Source organism: Homalodisca vitripennis, chromosome 2, assembly GCF_021130785.1.
Source record: "Homalodisca vitripennis isolate AUS2020 chromosome 2, UT_GWSS_2.1, whole genome shotgun sequence".
Classification (NCBI taxonomy): Eukaryota; Metazoa; Arthropoda; class Insecta; order Hemiptera; family Cicadellidae; genus Homalodisca; species Homalodisca vitripennis.
This window is the reverse complement of record NC_060208.1, coordinates 35,059,558-35,080,838: the sequence shown is the minus strand read 5'-3', so window position 1 is coordinate 35,080,838 and position 21,281 is coordinate 35,059,558. Positions and strand designations below refer to the sequence as shown.

Below are 21,281 nucleotides of genomic sequence, written 5' to 3'. Positions count from 1 at the left end.
AGACATTGCTATGATACATCTTTTGTGAAAGTATAAATGGAAGTCCTTAGATAAATGTATGTACTCTGTTTCATTACAATCAGTAATTTTGAAAGTTATTGTGTTCAAAACACAGTTTTGTAGGTATGAGTTTTGCAAATAACCGGGTTGGGATAAGGAAGTTATAAGGAATAGGTATCACCAAAATGTTTCCTTGTTCAGAAATTAGAAAAATTGCAATTTTAAGGACATTTGTTATATCCAATTAACAAAACGGTAGAGTTAATTAAGATGATTAATTAATAGTTAAATTTTAATTGTTGTTTGCTATCATGCTATAGACATTTTGCATGAAGCATAATTTAAATAAAGGCAACTCTGAGTTCGAAGATGGTGTTTGTCGCTCCATGAGAGTTGGCTGAGCGTAAGCGAATGTCTTGTGGGTAACCATGGTGGCAAGGAGAAAGTATCAGATTGAATACATTTGTAAAAATACTGAGTTCGGGTTTATGATAATGTAACATGTGGTATAAATTTTGTTTATAAGATTTTGAATTTTATGTGAAAATTCATTTCTACATAAACAAGAATCGTATGTATCACGGTTCATGTCCATCCATGAGGTTTGGAAAAGCGTAATTTAAGCCTATTAATGGCATAATTTCTTTTTTGTCTGTTGTGGGATGGAAAATTTTATTTTCTGTATGTTGTCTGCCTGTCCACATGATATCGAAAGAATTACATTAGCTACAGACTTGAAATTGTGCACGTAGCGTGACCTACCCCTACTTTGTTTATATAATTTATTCAATAGTTTAATGTTGACTGTTAGATTAAAAATCTCATATATGAATATTGATCCAATTTTTAAAAATTAATTAGGCTATCCTTTTAAACTACCAAAAAGTAATAGTTTCATAACGCAAACATTTATTGTTATTTTACTAAGGCTTTATTCTATGTTTCAGAAACAAAATGGAAATAGCCACTGTTTGCACACTTGCTTTAGCGCTGTTAGCGCTAATATTACTGGCTATCTTAATCAAGATATATTCCTCATTCAACTATTTCCAGAAAAGAAACATTCCGTACGAAAAGGCAAAGAGTGTTTTCGGAAGTGGCAGCGGATCTAAGAGTTTGACAATGTTACTGTGGGACATGTACAAGAAGAGTGGCCATCACAAGTTGTACGGGTACTTTGTCATGTGGAGACCATCCGTGCTCGTGAAAGACTTGGACTTGTTAAAGTGCATTCTCGTCAAGGACTTCTCTGTCTTCACTGACCACGGGATGTACTACGACGAAAAGGCGGATCCACTTTCGGGTCATTTGTTTGCACTCGAAGGGGAAAGGTGGAGGAAGCTAAGAGCGAAAATGTCACCAGCGTTCACGTCTGGGAGGATGAAATTGATGTTCCACACGATCACCAGGTTCGGGAACAAGTTAGTGTCGTACATCGCGGAAAAACCGGAGAACGAGTCTATAGAGTGTTATCACCTCGTGGCCAAATACACCTTGTCCAACATCGCTAGCACAGCGTTTGGAATCGAGTCGGACGTTTTTGCCGAGGATTCTCTCTTCATGAAGATGGCGTTAAGATTCAACTTACCGAATTTCGAGCAGTTCTTGAGATCATTTTTAACATTCAATTTTAAAGGCATTGTTAAATATATACCTTTCAGAATTACCCCAAAAGAGGTTTCGAAATTTTTCCTGCAGCTGTTCAGAGACGCTGTCAAGTACAGGGAGAAGAACAACATCGTACGAAATGATTTTCTCCAGATGCTCATCAATTTGAAAAATAATGGTTCTATTGAAGATGCTACAGGTCTTTTTCTACACTGTCAAAAACTAAATTAAGTATTTTCGTATTTCACATAGTTAGATGATAAGCCAAACATATCAATGACAATAAGCCATTTTTTTACATTTTTCATGACATCAGTAATAAATCATATGAAGTAATCTAAAAATAAAACTAGAAAGGGAGACTTTTATTTTCTAAATTTAAATCTATATGTAACATTATACTATCTGTTTTGTAGATCTCCAATTTAGAATTTTTTGGTATTTTTTTATGTTTGGTATTTTGATTTATCTTGTTTTAAAAGAAGGAAATATGGATTATATTTATATTACTAATGTTAATACGTAAGTTTTGATACTTTTTTACCATTGATACTTTGATTATTTCTTACCATTTTATTATTGATTAGTACACTGTGTTTCTTTTAGAACCTGAATTGTTGCTTAATAAGTTATATTTGTTGGTTATAAGATACGTAAGTTGGTTAAGGTGTTGACTTAATATATTTAGAATACATTTTTATGTTAAATTCATAGCTTTTTAAGATAAATTAACTGATTTCAGAAAGTGGATTTTTTTGTAACTCCACGTGAAATTAAATTCGTCTACAGTTGGAAATTTATGCATTATACAACCAAGCCCAAATAAAAATGCTGATGATAAAAATGAACATTTTTACAGGATTTTACATGAATTGTAGATTTAGGTAGTGACATTTTTTATTTCATTTATGATATAAAAAAGTTATTTTCTGTTAATTAAATTTTATAAAATATTGTATTTTTAACAAAGTTAAACTTTTTTTATAAATAAACACATGTAACTAACTGAAGGCTGTAGTTCATGTGCATTTCATACAAATTTAAAGTTTTTTACTTCATCCATTTTTTGGCTCTGATTACAGAATACCTAAATTTCCTTATTTAAATGCCTGAAATTTCATGTTGAGTGAGCACAAAATTGTTTGCTTTTTCTGTACTTAGAAAAGAGACCTTAAACAGTTGTGAATACAACATAAAAAAGTTTTTTCAACCCAAAATCAATCGCATCACCTCAAACAAGCCTATATATGTCACGAGGTCAGCTTATGAACAGAATGTTGCTGCCATAGTACTAATAATGTACAATCAGATTATGTGAAAACTATCCAACCCATTATAATTAATGTTAATATACAAATGAAGGACGTAATTTACAAAACACTCGACACGATACAAGAAAAAAAAAACTTTAGGCACCGGTAAGGCGTGGCTAGTAAATAATGCTATTATTTGTCTATAATTAATTTTCTGTTACTTAACTTCCTTTTCAAATTGGAATCTCCCCCTCTCTTACTTACTCCCTCACTTTTCCTCCCCTCTCTTTCTTATATCTCTATAAAAGATTCTTATATCTCGATTTCCAATAAAAGATTGATTGTGTAGAAAATTAGTAGTTGTAATCGGCATACGCCATACATTAAATTGTGTTTTGTTTTGTTAGCAGTGGATGAAAGTTTCACCCTGACGATGGACCAGTTATCAGCTCAAGGATTCGTTTTCGTCTTGGGAGGCTTTGAGACAACAGCGTTAGCCCAGACTTGGGCTCTGTATGAGTTGGCCTTGAACCCGGATATCCAGCAAAGACTTCAGGACGAGGTAGACTCATTGGATCAATGGTCCTACGAGAACATCCTTGGTCTTGAGTATCTCGACATGGTTCTCAAAGGTAATTTTCCATAGTTTATCGATTTTAAAATTTAAAATTTAGGCTTATTATAGATTAGAATATTATTATTACCAATCCGTTCTTAGTAGTCTAAACTCTGGTTTACAAGACAACTTGTCAATTTAATACTAACTTATCCATACATATATTTGTAATTAAATATAAACTTACAAGTAATAAGAACATTTTAAAATTGATTTAGGCGTATGGAATAACCAAACTTTTTGTGTTTAAGACTACCTCATTTCATATTGGATGGTAAGAGGTTGTGTCCATGAGAAGCGAAATAGGAAAAACCTTCCTTCCCAACTCAAGCCTCACTCGTTAAAGCTAAATCACGCAATCCTGTCGCGTATTGAGTTCAATCACATGACTTCTATGCATTAGCTTACGATTTAAATAATGTGGTCTTTGTGTAAAAGTGCATTATGTACAATAGATTAAATAAGGCAGAACGTTAATGCGGTAAAATTTGACCTATCTTAAACCACTTTTCTGGAACCCTGTAGAGTTTTAGTATAAAACCTGTTGACTTCTGGCAAGTTTACAACGCAGAAAATGAAAACCCTTGTAGAGTGTTCGTATTTTCCAGATTCAAACTATTACCGAAAATAGGCAGGTCATAATGAATCGATGAAAAATTATTGGTCGGACTATCTGCAAAATTTAAAAGCTTCAGAGATGAGTGTTTTCAACCTGATGACTTTAGAATCAAAATTTACTCCTTATTTGTTCAAAACACTTAAAAACATTGAGAGTAATACTGAATTACGTTTTATATAGTGTGAACTTCCCTACAAAAAGTCGAATTGCTAAATTCCAAAACAGAGCATTTGCCGGGATTGAATCAAGGGCCATAATCTTCCGAGCATCGTTTACTAATGTTTAAATCTGAATTGACCTGTTTGATTTTTGATGGAAAATTAGCAGATGGATAAAAGATAGTACAAGCTGCCTAGTCGTTAGTATATGGATGAAGAGAATAGTACCTCAAGATCAGAGGTAATAAATATAATTGGTCCTAAACAACTGCCTTGAAGGGTTCTCCCACATCTAGGGGGGACCGAAGACAATTGTTCATAAACTTTTGATATGTGAGGTATACCGTAGAGATATGTAGAAGACCATTCCAGTGAGGCGTTTTAAAATTTATAAAACTTTAACTTCATCAAGATCAGTTCATAGTTCACAGAATCAAAAATCTGTGAATAATTTGAAGCGGTTCTATACTTCCCAAGCTATCATTTTTAACACAGTACAACTCATTAACTAAATTGAGGAGCAGCGTAAAAGCGCTGAATCTCTGTTTGAATCCAGATTTGGAGGAAATTCCCAGACTCCAGAACATCACTACCTTATCAATAGTATAGAAATCACTGGTAGGATTGATATTAGAAGAAACTGGGGTAATGAGAGGATTTAGGTAGTGGTATAACTATACACCACTTACAGCTACTAGGAATCTGTTCAGACACCAATGATTATTAACGAGGTGGATGAATTCATCCACACAGTAGGAATCCAGACACTTTATTATCAGAATAGACAAATCGTCCACACCAAAAGCAATGGTAGATATACCATTCATTCGTCAGCTCTATAATCTTCCACTCATTGACAAAGTTTAAAGTGAAACCAAATATGCCTACTCTTTCACACTGATGATTATTATACAAGTTTAATATATCTATACTTCACTATTGTCCATTTGGCTGAAGTACGAGTTAACTTTATCTGTATAATAAGAGTATGTACTTGAGTTAAATGTTAACACTCCACCAGCTCTTAGCGAAACCCAAATTAAAGTCTTTGCAATTCAGGTTCTGTAGAAAATACGTCTTTTTCGCTTATCATTTGTGGCAGCATTAAACTTATTACGAGCATTCCAGTGTGTTATTCTTGCGGAATGACACTTTGAATTTAGATAACTCTTCTTCTTTGTATTCTTTTCTTTAGTCAGATACTTAATAGTTGTGCTTCCCCAGAGGGCATTTCCCTATATACTTGGAAAATATAGGTGATCAAGCCATTTACAATGCCCTCGATGTTCTTGAGAATGTTCAAGTAGTTCCAGTCTAACTATCCGCAATACTAGATAATTGATAAAATTGCGGTCAGTTGCATGTTGTTCAAAAGAACTTTTTACATTCGTTTTGAATTTAAGCAGTGATGGTCACAGAAATTAATTTATGATTTGTAATTTTCTTACCTCTAGAAACAATTTACCTCGAGAGACCTGCAAATGACTGATTCTTCACAATGAACGAACTAAGACAAGAAGCTGCTAATGCCGCTGTGTAGCGGGAACGGCGATTATCATAACATCGTATCAGCAGCGTCGAGTGTGGCGACCGCTGAGCGATCCTGCCCGGCCAGTGGTGGTGGTTCAAAAGTCACATTGTAGGCGTTTGTACCCAGGTTGTTATATAGAGCGTTTCTTAGGCCTGCCTTGGCCTGGTAAAATAAATTATCCTTTAGGTAAAGGTTTTAGCCATTGTTATAATTTTCAAAATGGTCGAGAAAGCATTAGTATGAGTATAAACTGTTCTCAAAAGAAAAACTTAGAACATTTATTGTATTATTAAAAAGGCTGCAATACTACAATACAATATTTTTAATCTAAACTAAGCTAGTCTTTCAGGTAGCTACATATTGTAACATTTAAATATCAATAAAAATGAAATAAAATAATGAATGGTATTAAATACGAATGATTTACCTACATCCCCGTTAGTATTTTCAGTGTATAGCTCTATGGTAAACTATAATACTATAATTACATTTCAAAAGAGCTGGAACAATACATTTTCAATCACATACGTACACTTCATAAATCACTCGCGTATCCTTTTATCTCGCTTTATCTAAAAGCTACCTCTTTGTAAATAGTGTCGAGCATTATTGAGGTAGGAGATCATGACTCCAAAGGACCTTAAGGTACCAAGCAAGTATTATACTGAAAATTTTATGATTTTTCGTAGATTCTGATATTTTAGTTTATATTTCATTGATTGGCAGCGCTTTTGAATTCGTTGCTTTCACCTGTAGTAACAATAAGCTAATAATCGTGTAACGCAATTTTTAGTACTATTATTAAAACTTATCCTTAATTACCATTATCATTGACACGAATTTTGATGTGCATTATTGTGTGGTGCTGAGATTTACCTGTCGATAAGGCAGTTTCATCGTTTTATATGCTAAACTATACTACGACCGTTCTGACTTTGCCTCTGTAAAGTGCACTACTTGGCAACACTGCAGGGGTTCATTGACCAACTCATTCTTCTGCAAAACTCCAGGATAGACACTGTGTTTATTGGATCGCAGTTCTACTATCCATCCAACAAGAAGAGATTAAATTCAGAACTGTTATAGTACTGGCTTAGATGACTGTTGACGAGCAATATTGTCTCTTCCTCCACTCTCATTCTACCGTTTTCTAACATCCATGGTACTCTTGATGTTGTTCAGTATCTGTAATCCACAATACCCAAATATATAAGATTCTAAATAAAAACATTTTAACCACATTCTATGAACATGTGCATTGTATTGCCAACAGAAACCCTAAGGAAGTACCCAACGGTTCCGTTTATTATACGGAGATGTGACGAGAATTACAAGGTGCCTGGGAGTGACGTCATCATAGAGAAAGGAAGTGACATCAGTGTATCTGTCTACGGTCTCCACAGGGACCCCGAACTTTTCCCAGAGCCCGAAAAATTTGACCCGGAACGCTTCGGGCCCAATCCTTCTCATGAAATCAAGCCGTTCTCCTACCTGCCATTTGGAGAGGGGCCTCGCTTCTGCATTGGTAAACGTAGTTTTATTTTATAACACAGGTGTATAACATATAGATAAGGCTCAAGATGTACATTCTGACTCAACGTAAGTTTGAAAAATTAAATAAATAACATTGAAGATTTTGATTTAAATAGAGAAAAGTTTGTAAGGTGTTTAGACACATTCGAAAAACACTCTATATGGAAAGACGTTCCCGAAAAGAGAGCACAGCTGCAGCCAACTTGGCTGTTATTAATTTATAAAACATCTAGCAGTTACCGGCGGCTTCGCATGGAATTTCGAAGACTGTACGTGTATGAGCACTGCTGGTGAACTATATTTCCAACGCTAATGTTGATTTTGCCTTGTTTCCCGATCAAGAAATTATATATAGATACACAGGTCTGCAGAGCCTACTTCTATTAAAATACAACTAAGACGGGTTTTAAAACAGTCTTTAAACGTATAGCCATCGTAAAAGTTGGATAGAAACTTTGTCTTTTATACTTATATTACAGTACTTGCCAAACATTTGATATTTAATATTTGTTAAGAGTTAAAAGTATACTTTTACTAAACTTTATACTTTATAATACTTTATATATTTTGAATATTTTCTTACTCTGTGCTCAACAGTGCTTGCAGAAAGGATTGAAATAAGAAGTGTTGTTACTATCAAGATTACTCTTTGCTTTCACACTACAAATGTCAACAAATTTAAAATTAATTAAACATACTGTGTGCTGCCATAGAAACCGTTTACAGGGAGCAGTTAGTTACATTTAACTAGCTCTTTAAATTAATAATATTTGTTTGCTGAAATGCAACTTTAGAGACCAAAATGGTAACTCTAGAAAACAGTGGGGCGTAGCCGGAGGGATTTTCGAAATAAGAATAGGCTTATATGTTAACCAGGGACCCTAAGAATGCCCATGTAAAATTTTATGACGATTGTTTGACTGGTTTACGCGAGAAAGCGTAACAAAGAAACACAATCATTTTTTCATTTACAATATTATATAATTGGCGAATCACAACAAAGATCTCTCTATACGTCTAAATCCTGATAAGCCACCTAACACTATTATGTGCTGAAGTTATCAAGGCTTCAAACAAATGTAGTACTTGTCTAACTGCAATACTTTCCCACATTCATTATATTTAAAAAATCAATTACGTATTTCGTGGGAAACGTAAATTTTACATACTTAAAAATGCATGAATCATATTTAAGGCTTTTGTTATATCTATAAACTGTTGTTTATTATTTATGTAATTTAAAACTTCTGAGCTTCAATGTCACGTTTATTCAAAATATGCCAGTTAAATATATTGAACCGGCATATCGGCATATAGTAAGGAATATCTTTATTTGTTCGAATTTGTTACTTAATTTTGAATCAGACTAAGAGGTATCAATCCACATTGTTTACCAAACCTGAAGGAAACAGGATTTTTCTGGACATTTGCCATCGTTCGTCCTGTTTCCTTCACAATCCTTCCATCGTAAAAAAAAAACAAATTACCAACCTTGCCTTGCTGTGCTCACTCGCTATTTGCGGACTTCGGCAATAAAAAAAACATTACGTTTAGTAACATTTAAAAAATGGTATTATAAAATTTTTAACCATTGAAAATTCTAGTTAAAAATAAAACTAAAAGAAATAAAAAATTATTTTGTAATAAGGAATGTGCACTGAAAATAAGTTATCAATTCGTATTAAAACGTACTCTAAATTGATTAGTTTCGTTGGTATAGTGTATCATAATTGCGTTACATTATGGATCTTTTAAACTTTTGCTATTTCAGGGATGAAGTTTGCCAAAAAAAAACAAAGTAAGTCATCACTTCATAATGAAACGTACGCTAATTGATTAGTTCGGTGATGAAGTGTATCATCATTGTGTTACATTAAAAAGATGTTTAAACTTTTGCCATTTCAGGGATGAGGTTCGCCAAAGTGCAGGCCAAGGTGGGCATCGCTATGTTGATGAAGCACTACACGGTAGAACCGACTGAGAAGACCGCAATTCCGATGGTTCTGCATCCTCTGACCGTCCAGCCGACTGCCAAGGACGGCGTCTGGCTTAAGTTCACCCGAAGAAACAAGCTTTAACATTATGTTACGTGTTTTGCCAATCTTTAGCTCTTTTTTGGGGATAGTTTAAGAGCTACACAAAAACAATAGTGTTTTATATTTTTATACTATAGTCACATAATATTGTGAGTAATTATGATGTTTATGTTGTGATAGAAAAATAGTTTCAATAAATTGTGTAACATTTTTCATTATAGTAATTGTAAATATAGCAATGCATAGCTTTAATTAGGTTTTAGTAATAAAAGTTTGGTTTTGCAAACTACGATGAAATGGAAATACACTTTTAATCTGTAGCATACTTCTATCGTCCAACGTTTTCTTTTAAATATAGCACGGCAAGCTAAATATAGTAAGAGATAACATAATCGTATTAAAATGAATATAAGTACGGTAATCTATTCTTGCAATATTTTTTACTCGAGTGAATATTATATTTTCTGAAATTGCATTTTGCTACATGTTAAGCTTTTGTAGTGATTATGTATATAAAATGTTGTCATGGCTATTTATGACATAAAACTGCTATTTTACATGTATGTATTCTGTGTGGTTTTTTATCCTGAAAATACTTTTGAATTCTGCTTTATTCTGATTATATGGTTTTTATGTGCTTTTAAAAAGCGTGAATGTTTATTAACTTAAAAACGTTTTTATTTATTTCCTAAGATTATATTTTTAAATATAGGCAAACCTTTTTTTAAGAAAAAACTTTTTATTTTAAATATACAATATTTTAATTACCGGATGAAATAATTGAAAACATACGTGATATCATGAAAAACTATACTTTACATGAATATTGATGTACATTTAGACTTAAAAATCATCTCGTGAAGTTTAGTTGAGTAATTCATTTTGGGGGGAAACTGTGTACTTGATTATGTATTGATATCTTATATAAAATAAATATGAGCAGAATTTTCATAAGGTAAAATTCAGACAAGTTTAAACAAATCCTTTGTAAATGAAATAAAATACGCTTTCTTGTAAAAAGTTTTGAACGGCTTCCCAAATCCAAATATTTCATTGAAACTTGAATGAATTTAAACTGTATCAAACTGTATTTCACTTTAAGTGATAAGTTTTTCCCAAAACCTAAATTAAAGTGGGCTAGTAATTTTTTTTGTGTTCCATCACCACGCATGTTGTGGCTGCGGTTATGACTCTCGCCCGACCGTTCGCTGTTGCTTTCAAACGGAGTTGTGTCACGCACGCGTCGAGGAGTACGAAAATATCAGTTTATTTGTAAAGGAAACAGAACAAATTATAGATTTACAGTTTAAGTTTGTTTGATTAAGAAATAAGTTCCATGTTCCATACTAAACTTTTTCCGAAGTTATAATTTTATATGAGAAGTATTTTCGTATAAAGAGCTCAGTTGTGAAATTAATTTTGACTCTTAATGCGTCGTCGGAAATATTTTTTCGAGCCTATATCGCTGATACAATATTTAGAAGCGAAGATGAACAATGAGCATAATTTTGTCCATCGGATTGGAATATCTAGCCAATGAGGAAGTGCTCTTGCCGTTGTACCAATGTTTTGATCTTATTGGAGATCCCTCCACAGACAGACGGTGAAAACCAGATTTCAGGAGTTGAGTCTGTGACAGTGTCAGTTGTTATAGGCTGGACAAGCGAGAGAGAGTTAGAGTATTAATACACAAAAACACTCAATACAGTTATTACTGATAAGTTTATAAGCAAACGAATAAAATTGTACGAATGGTAAAATATTTAGCAATTAAATTGAAATTGGGGCATTATTAATAAATTAGGTATATATATGAAAAAGTAATTTTTGCTTAAAAAAAACATATCTGTAAATTAGTAAATTATTGAATTCCTACTCCTTGTGCATAGTGCATAAAATCTCAAATTAAGACAGCTATTTCTATTTGATTCTTCTAACAATGTAAGTAAAATGTTATTGTCTCGTGCTATTTGTAATTGATGTCATAGCACACTTGTACAAATTGCTGAGATGAATACCTTGAAACAATGCGCGTATTATCCAAATCAATGATTCGGAACTGACATTATTTCATTTGTTTCCTCCTATATATGAATCTTAAACCCCAATGCCTATTGATATTTTATATTTCATTCATAATAATTCATTCATAAGGATATAGTTCACCCTCATAATGTTTTCTAAAAATATTGAATTACACATAAAAAATTTCCTGATTAACCTGTTTGAAATCTTATTTAGTGCAATATCTTACTATAACATGAAAAGAAATTAATTAGTTGTAATAATAAATAAATATTTTAAAAAGCTTACTACTGTTGTTCGTGATTACATTTTTTGTTTTTACTTATTTAACTCCATGTAATTTCCGTATACAAGGTTTCATTTTCATTTTGTTTCATATCACTTCTTCAAAAACAAATCATCTTATCAATTCCAAGATTGTTTGTTATAAGAGTACTAATGAGAGTTTTCAATCTTGATAAATTTAATGTGGACTGAATTAATTAATAACCACAATTAACCATCGAACATTTAAGGATAGCGAAAACGAGATACGAATACCCCGTAATGACTAGGAAGTATGACATTTTAGTAATTTTACAAGTCCTGGTAGACTTATCTAGCCTTACAAGTAGCCGTACTAGTTTACTCAGTATCCACCTAGGCGCTGAGCCTATCTTCTCTGAGGGTGTGTCGTTAAATTCCTTTGCCTCATTCGTAGATTGTAACTTATCTTTCACTATGCACTTAGAGTATGTGTGCAAGAAGGTGAGTCTAGGTATTTTTTGTGCTAAGAAAGCTGTCTCGTTTTGCGTCTATTGATGTTCTTGTTACTGCGTATTATAGTGTCGTTTATCCGTTTTTGTCTTATAGAATTTGCATTTGAGGCTCGGAGAGCACCAAAACCAAGTCTGTCTTCAGGCTTAAAAGGAAAAGCCATGAGAATAATTATCTTATATTTTGCCCCGAACTTCATGTGCAGACCTTTTTCTTTCAACAAAATTCTTACCTTCCCTTGCATTTATATTTTGGAAACCATTTCCTATCTCCATAAAAATTTCTACCTTTTTGAACAGTTTCTCCCGTCACACTGCTACGGTACGAGAAGTTAATCCCAGATGCGTTATGAACATCCCTCCACACTCCTCTCTCGTTTTATAAGAAACATTTTAAATAGTCTGAAGTGATTTTATTTAATAGACTGCCATTAAGCTTAAAGTTGTACAGAGTCACAATGTTTTTATGAGTAAGTTAAGGCTGTTTCTTGCTGAAAAGGCATAATATTCTGCAATAATTTTTTAAATGATAAGTCTTTATAAAATAAACGTTTAGAATGGTTGTTTTGATTTAATGTTTTATTGTATTGACTTGGCATATGCATTGTTAACTTTGTCAACATGCTTAATAAAGAACTTGAACTTGAAACTTACACCCCCGCGCGGTACACGTTTCCGAATGAAAATATAGCAAAATTCAAATAAAAATATCCCTTCCGGCCCAATCGGAAGAAAGGTAGATTTCAAAAGTGGCTGTCACCTCTAATAGTCAAACTGAATATGCATTATCTGTATAACTGCTAAATTTGCTGAACACTGATGGGACAATAACTCTAAATGTGTTGTGAAGTTAATATCATCTTAAGTTTTTCTAAGATTTATAAACTCCACAATCTTAAAATCTTATGCTACAAAACGTTTTATAAGTATATACATTTCTTTGTAAACAATTGGATTTGATTTAGTTATAATATTAAGCCAAATTTTGTTTGTTTTGTAAACGTGTTAACCTCTAACGGTTCCATTGTATACGTCTATAACTCTAAACAGCCACATTTGTGAACTCTAGAGTTATAAAATAAGTAAGAATGAATGTTGCTTGAAAATCACTTAAAAATTTTTAAGAAAACTGATAATACAGAGATATAAATTTTACCTAAATGCGAATAACTACCATTTCGTTGGTCTGAATCTATAGAGAACTACGGTAGTTGTGTTCATAATTTATTCCCAGAGTGCTGTATACTAATTAAAACTTGTTTTGCTTCTACGTGGAAATGTCACGAGATATTAAGTTGTTTATAATTATTGAATATTTCGTTGTAAATATACCGTCCCACAATGGCAAAGGAAACTAATTTTGAGTATCCAAAATATACTGTGGTTTGAATTCGTCACTGCTGCCAATTATAGCAAAATGTTTTAATACTACTATCAACTATTTGCAGCTCACTACGGCCAGAGGGTGTTTCGTTCATGCAAGTGCGAAAGGCTGTAAGAAAATTAGTATTTAGGAATAAAAATAAGTATTTGTTTTGTTCTTATATACAAGCAAGGTATATGCCAAATTTCGTTTTAATCTGTCAACTAGAGTTTGGGTGATTGAGTATCAAATATCCAAACATACAAATATCCAAACATCATTTTTTCACACACTTTTGCATTTACAATATTATTAGGATTATTATATATAAAATACCAAGTATAAAAACAAACTGCTAACATAATAAGTAGGTATATCAAAATATGTCTATAAAATTGTATGTTTACTTAAATACTAAGAAAGACCCAGAAATATCAAGGATTACAAACACCATACAATAAAAAGGAGCAAACATAAAAATTACCACATAAGACGTCATATAAAATAAAAATGTTAGCCTACAAAGAACAATATCAAATAAAAAAATAAAAATTGACTACGACTAAACGATAATATAAATTGAACGACTAGGAGTGAATGAATGAATGTATTAACAAACAGAATTAACGCAACTGAAGATTTATTGTACAAAATTCGTTAATAATAAATAATGGCAATATTAAAAGATACAGAGCTATTTAGAATATCAAAATAATACGTTAATACTCATAATGCACAAAATAAATGTTTATACTTTTAATTTAGATTAGTTTTACATAGTTCAAATATATAGCATTTATCATTTAAAGTTCCCCACATCATTTAGAATGTGTTTTATTTTAATTGCAATACATTTTGTTAGTTTCTTCACTACTATTTGATGATGTTTACATCCAGTTGTTGGACTTGGTAAAGGATTATTGAGTTAAATATGGTGAAAATTCAAATACTATGAGAGGAGTGCTTTTATAATTACTAGCCACCTCTCACTGTCAATTATCCTGCTTTTGATAAGGCTGAGTAAGGTTAATACCAAAATCTATGAGGGGCCGAGAAAATATCCAAAATTTGTGCATCACTGTAGGAACAATACGTTGATAAGAGAAAACACGACATGTGTTAATGTCGATCATTATTGCTCCAACTTTGGTTAATGTGAGCTGAAAATCTACGGGAATATAGCGGTTTCTTGATATTAGACAGTCCATCCTTCCATCTCCTTACGGGAAGAATTAGGCGTAAAAATAGCAAATATTAATGACTCCTTTAAGAAACTAATTGGCAAAAGGATAAATAAATCAATTTCTTAAGAATTTTAGTTTAAATTATACTTAAATTTCAAAATTCACTTAGTCGAGCAATACTTAGTTAAGGGCACTCACCGAATTTTCAGTCCAAGTTCCAAAATCACAAAAACCAACAAAACACTCCCATTGACCTGACACAGACTGACAGACAGACAGACAGTCAGTTGGGTCCAGCCCGGGTGATTAGCCTGGAAGAGGTGATAATGGGGTGGGAGTGGAAGGGGCGGAGCGAGCTGCCATTGGCCCGCCAAAATACACAAAACTATATCGGTACATAAACATATCGCACTTATTTCGAGGGCTTTGGGATGCGATGAATATACTTATCCCCTCTTTAAGCTCCGTCACCGCGAACACGGTGTAGACTCAGCTGATAAATTATCATGAAGGCTAAACCATTTATTTATTACTACTACGAAGACGTTCTTTTTATACAACAGTTATAAGATTTTTTTACATTGCGGTTGTTAGACATTTCTAGGTAATATACTTATAGGACAAAGCTGCCAATTCGATTTTTATGCAGATTCTATCTACCGATAAATTGTATTTACGACGAGCTTTCAATACTCAAATTGAATAAATTTTACGATTCTGCCTATAAACGGTCTTGAGTTGTAAGGTTTTCTATTTTTTCATAATTTAAGTTGTTATTCTTAGATATAATCGAACTTAAAAGGCAGTCAGTTATGAGCAGCAATGCCTCTGAGACGACAAGAACCCTGTTTAAAAGTAAAATAAAACATAAAGCTCGAAAGTAATCCATCACAAATGTAAAATTGCATAATTCATTTTTCGAACATCAATCGCAGCTACATTAATGTGATAAAGAAAATAAATAAAGGCTAACCAATTATAGACATATTTCAAATACTTCTAAGGTCATACTTGAATTGTTTATGGATATTACTTATAGAATAATTACAATTTGGTTATACAAATACAGTATTACTATTGACATAAGTATTTAACTATTATTTGATTCTTAATTCAATAGTATGTTGCCTCCATTGATGTTTAATTTATGAGTAAATTTTGTAAAAGCATATTTACTGCCAAAAACAGAACATCGTCTTAAATAAGATTTAATAAACTATTTCCAGTCTGTGATGGTTTGTTTGCAAAGTTACACAAGATCGAATATTATACTTATGAAAATAAATACTTTGTACCATACAGCACTAGACATTGACGTTTTAGAAAACGTTAAACACATCATTTTTGTTTCTTACCAACACATATCGGCCAATGGCGAAGTGTAGCGGTTACAGCGGTTATCGCAAGATAACCAGATCAAGAAACGTTGAGCGTGGCTGTTGCTTTAATGGGTACCGTTGAGCGATCCTGTCCTTGCAAGCAGCCCGCCTGCCCGGCCATTGGTGGTGGCTCGGAAGTCATCTTTAAGCCGTTGGTCCCCAGGTTAAGTGTTAGAGAGAGCTCTTAACTCTAAAATAAGACAGATTTACTTTTCATACCTAAAGGACTTAAATCAAAGACTTTTACTTCATTGACAAGAATAAAGACAGGAACACATTTATTGATGGAATACGCTATAGTATCTAATAACGTAAGTTGTCACGAGAATTTATTTATTTTTTTATTAAAAAAAATAAATTTCGGCTTCATTGTTATTAATTTTTACACTTTTTTAAGTAATTTGGTTGTGATAAATTTCCCGTCCTACAGATTTCATACTATACGATATATTATACCGTAATATATTGTTTTATAATTTATTTAGTTAAAGCAACACCTAAGTAAAATTCCTAATGCACTTACTATCTATTTGTTTTTCACCATGGAACATGGTATTTTATTTTTTTGAACAAAACAATTTTTAATGTATTTAAATTTACAGTTAACTTAAGAAATTCAACATTTAACATACCCATGGGATTTTTTTTAAATAACATATCGATTTGATATAATAAACTTTGAAAATTTAGTTATATATAATATTTATTATTATCTTTCATTGGTTTTCTCAAAGGATCGTAGGTCCAAAAGTCTATGGACTAATTTGTCTCAGGTACTTTGTAAGAGTCTAACTGTCCAAATAAAGTAACGGTCGTTGCAATGATATTCGCCTAGTGTTGGTAATCGATATGTCGAACTTGGACAGTCCGTTTCTGTGTATAGCACAGTAGATGAAACTCAAAAACATAATATACAGTATGTTATCGGCGATAGGTCCCAACATGATGTTCAATTTTGAACATTTTATTTACTTGAACAACGTTTATTTCGGTTTTCATAAAAATATAATAAAAATTAATAAGCAGAGAGTATTTTTTATGATTACATGGAATCTATTCCATAAACATAACTACAATGGTTATATTAATAACAATGATGATTTGTCAATCGATTGAAATAATCACTAATATATTATTTTGTGTTATACATATTTATTTAAATAAATATTGTACAAATATATAAAGAAACCCCAAATCTTAGAAAAGCATCTAGCAGTTTATTGTATTAACACAGAATTAAGTTTGTACATATATCTGATGGGAGCCAAGACATCATGTGATGAAATATGTATGTGATGTTTAAAACATTTAGGAATATTTTTGTATGTGTTTACGTATTATTAAGATTGTATTTTTTTCTGTTGAAAGAAAAAAAATGGTGATCTTTAAAAAAAATTTTAAGTAAAATCTAAAGTAATCGGACGAAGAAAAAATAATATACACACATAAAAATACAGTGTAAAACGACAAAAATGTGATAACTTAATTATTGCTATGAATCGATGACAAATAACGGAAAAATGGAGATTTAATATTGTTATGCAGTCCATATATATAAAAATGTTGTTATTAGCCAAAGTTACAAATTAAAAGGTTTAAAAGGAGGCGTGGTTATCTAACTATCGACTGGAAATATAGTTTAAATAAATATATTAAAAATTCTGATAGGCAGCATTATAAATTTATTCGGTTTTAGAACATTTATAGATGTACATAAACAGGTGATATACTAGTTGATAAAAATCATAAGTCGTATCTATGAACGAAAATAAAAAAATACAATAGTGTATAAAACACATAATTTGTTATCGCAACATACCCTTGAACACTGTATAAATTATAAATAAAAATAAATTAATTACCACAATATATTTACCTCAAAACAGTTTTGAATACAACCAAGTGCTGTCAACAATAGTTACAACGCACGGAAGAATGCACGATCATATTTTTTTTCGTTTACTGTCACTTATAATCATAATTATGATAGTGGAAAAAGTAAGGCATCGCGTTATTCAGTTGTTCACCACGTTTCCAGTGCCGTAGGGCCTCCAAGGCTGAAATCTGTCAGAGGATGGAAACTGCCACATTCTGAGATCTGCAAGAAGCCAGCGCATGCTAGACATCCTGAGTGCCAGAGGACAAGAGTGTTAGAAACCGGTAGGTTCTGGAGGCTGAGAGCTCCCAGAGGTTGGAAGCTATTGGAAGTCGATACCTCCCAGAGGCAGAGGACTGCTGGAGGCCAGTTCTTGTTAGAGACTGGCAAATCTTAGGGGCTGAGATGCTCGCAGACCCAGGAATTGCCAAATTCCGGTATCTTCCAAAGGCCGACCTCTTCCGAAGGCCTAGGCTAGGGCTGCAGAAGACCGGGACCTTCCAGAGCTGGAGAGGTCCTAAATCCTGAAAAAGTCTTGAATCTGACAGTTTGTGACAGTATCAGCTTCTAGAAGCTGCATTGATTTGAAGGTGAACTAGAGCTAAACTCAACATTCACATTGAATAAATCTTTTCCACCGTAGTTGCGTTATGTGTAGAAAACTCTGTTGCTCCACAGTGCTTACATATCGTGTCTAAAACAACGTAGTGCACTCAATGATGTATCTGAAAAGACAATGAGAATACCTCTTCACCTAGATTACACTATAATTTTTGTGGGGTCTTTGATGTAGAACCAATGTAAATAGTTCATTTTGAGCTCACTCGATCTCTTCAGACGAACATGACTCAGATTCTAGGAGTCAAGTTTGTTACAGTGTCAGATTCCAAACGCTGCACCAAGAGGTAGGTAAACTCGAGCTAAACTCAACATTCCCAGTAAGGCATAAATTAAAAGTTGCTCAAAATATTATGTTCAGATCCCAATATTCTCTCTAGATAATAAGTCGGAATGGAAATTCTAAGTAATAAGTTTGGTAATGTAAATTTTACATAGTTAACGTTTAAAAGTCTATTAAAAACTGATCTTTGAAAAGATCTAAAGAGGGCTGCTTGCTTTGCACACCGTTAGTTTTGAATAACCCCCTCATTACTCCCCTCATTATTGTGCTAGTGTCTCCTTTTCAGTTTCTCTTTTAAGTTCGTTCGTTGTTGTTTATTGTATTTTTATTTGTTATGGTATTTATAGTCTTTCTGTTAATTATATCAATTGAAATAGTAGCTCTATTCACTGTTCACTTAATCTCTATTCTTGTTATTGTTACCTGATATTTCTATTGTTGTTAGTATATATTATATAGTTTATTTCTTAGTTATTATAAAAACTGCAGCCCTATACACTGTTGACTCAATCCCACTCTAGTTTATCCTACTGTTATCTTAGATTATTTACTGATGTTAGTCCTTAGTTTATTTACTGTTTTTTCTTCATAGTATTTAACTAATTGTTGTTGTTTCTTATTTTAATAGCTCTCCTTAGGCTTTAAGTTCTATGTCCTATTGCTATAAAGTGTCCTAGTCCTAGTACTAGCCTTACAATTTCCAGTCTTGTACAGTTGTTGTCAGTGTTGTTTGCTGGTCATGCCTCCTTGTTGTATGTTACTATTTGCTCTCTGTCTTGTTAGCTCCTAAAAAAACATTAGTACATCTTGTCCATAACTATTTTTTGTTGTTTCTGTATAAAATTGGCGTTTGCCGTCGAAATAAATAAATAAATAACCGTAAACTTATCGGTGAAAAAATCTAATTTTATGTAAAGAGCAATATATCCGTATTTATGGTATCCCAACCGAGGGGTGAGGTGGAGATTGAGTATGGAGGAGAATTATGTTCCCGAATAGACGTAAAGAGATTCTTTCAAAGAACTTTTCCTAAGTAAAAATTGGTGAGTCCCGATAAATGTTAGAACTTAGGGCCATGCTGGAAACAATAAGGAGTGGTTGGATGTGGTTGGAGTGGTTGGTGATGCTCCAGCGGAACTCTTCTTCCTTTCCATCTGTTGAAATACTCGGCGAAGCCAGCAAAAAGAAATCCAGCATAGTTTTTCATCAGGAAACTTACATTCTGACGAGACGTCAGTGAGTGTCGAGAGTGCAGTATTACCCATCTTATGGTGGCCCAGGTCGGAGGTTCTAGCTTCCGGTGGCAGTTCCATCTAGCTCTAACACTCCAGGTGGACCTCTTCACTCGCTCAGCTCGCTTCCGGACGATTGGAGGGGGAGGGGTGGAAATAGCCTCGGTTCTCGTGCCGGCAATCTTACACATGGTCTCTTCTTATCTGCCCGTGTCTCCCTCCAGTGTCGCCGGATCTAGTGGAAGAACATTGATTAGCTGAAATATACATGGTTGTTGTTACTTTTGATTAGTAGATATGTATCAAATATTCCTAGAAACATACAATTTGCCAACAGTATTTTACCCTTAGTTTTTGCTCTTCATAATTACAAAACTAAAAAAATTAATGCATTTACGTCCTTTTTTGGTTGTAGATTTATGCAAGATACGTCTAATTTAAATATATAATTATTACGCATCAAAACTAATTTTAGTTCAAAAACAAACTAAAAATAGTTAGAAGACATTTCACAGTTTGTTCTTTGAAATTTTGCTTACGAGCTTAATCCTTAAAAAAGAACTCAATATAATCACAAATAATGAATGACTTTCCTTCACGTTGATGTCGACTCACACACCGCGATGTCGGCATCTTTGCTTAAAATTGCCGTTGTAGTCACAAAAAGGGAGATTAGAAAGGGGGGAATTTAGACGAAATTGAATGAGAACTAGCTTAAAACAAAATCGTGACGAAATTAGCCATTTATTGAGACAACTTATAATCACGACAACGTGGTCTCACCACAAATAATACCTGAATTAATATGACAAATAAAACATTATCATAGGTAAGTTACTTTACTATTTATAAATTTACTTTACATTACATTCATAATAGTAGTGTCACATGAAAGGGCTAATTTATAATATGAAAGTTAAAATTTGACTTACGGATAATGCGCGCGAGGTGGTAACCGGTAAGCTGTCGTACAACTACAAAGTTTAAGAGAGAGAAAAATATTACACGTGCCAATTAGGTTGCTATTCCGCCAAGAATTTGGTTAAAAAAAAGCATACTAACCTGTAATGAGTAACAGGGTTGCATATTATATATTAAATGCAACCTAATAACGGTACTGTTAAATCTTAGTTAACAATAATATGTTCTGGTTACAAGCGAGTCACATGCTTGTGACTTCATTTTATAGACGCATAAAAAATAATGAAACAT

General features: G+C 32.8%; 2 protein-coding genes across 3 annotated transcripts in view; one reads left to right on the top strand and one right to left on the bottom strand.

The window, feature by feature from the left end:
- LOC124353788 (transcription factor 21) overlaps positions 1–15,003 on the bottom strand; it is a 31,199-nt gene extending 16,196 nt beyond the window's left edge. Inside the window, exon 1 of the mRNA XM_046803785.1 lies at positions 14,880–15,003. The gene's annotated coding sequence lies outside the window, so the exon portion shown is untranslated. The remainder of the gene's footprint in view (positions 1–14,879) is intronic.
- On the top strand, positions 678–9,816 carry LOC124353787 (probable cytochrome P450 6a14). 2 transcript variants are annotated; one of them, XM_046803784.1, is made up of 4 exons: positions 678–1,807; positions 3,272–3,493; positions 7,059–7,310; positions 9,224–9,816. In XM_046803784.1, exons 1-4 carry the CDS (start codon positions 955–957, stop codon positions 9,394–9,396), a joined length of 1,500 nt encoding a protein of 499 aa, XP_046659740.1. In that variant the 5' UTR covers positions 678–954; the 3' UTR covers positions 9,397–9,816. The 2 variants fall into 2 exon arrangements, with proteins under 2 accessions (XP_046659740.1, XP_046659739.1); XM_046803783.1 differs by having other exon boundaries at positions 3,269–3,493.
- Positions 15,004–21,281: the final 6,278 nt, after the last annotated feature.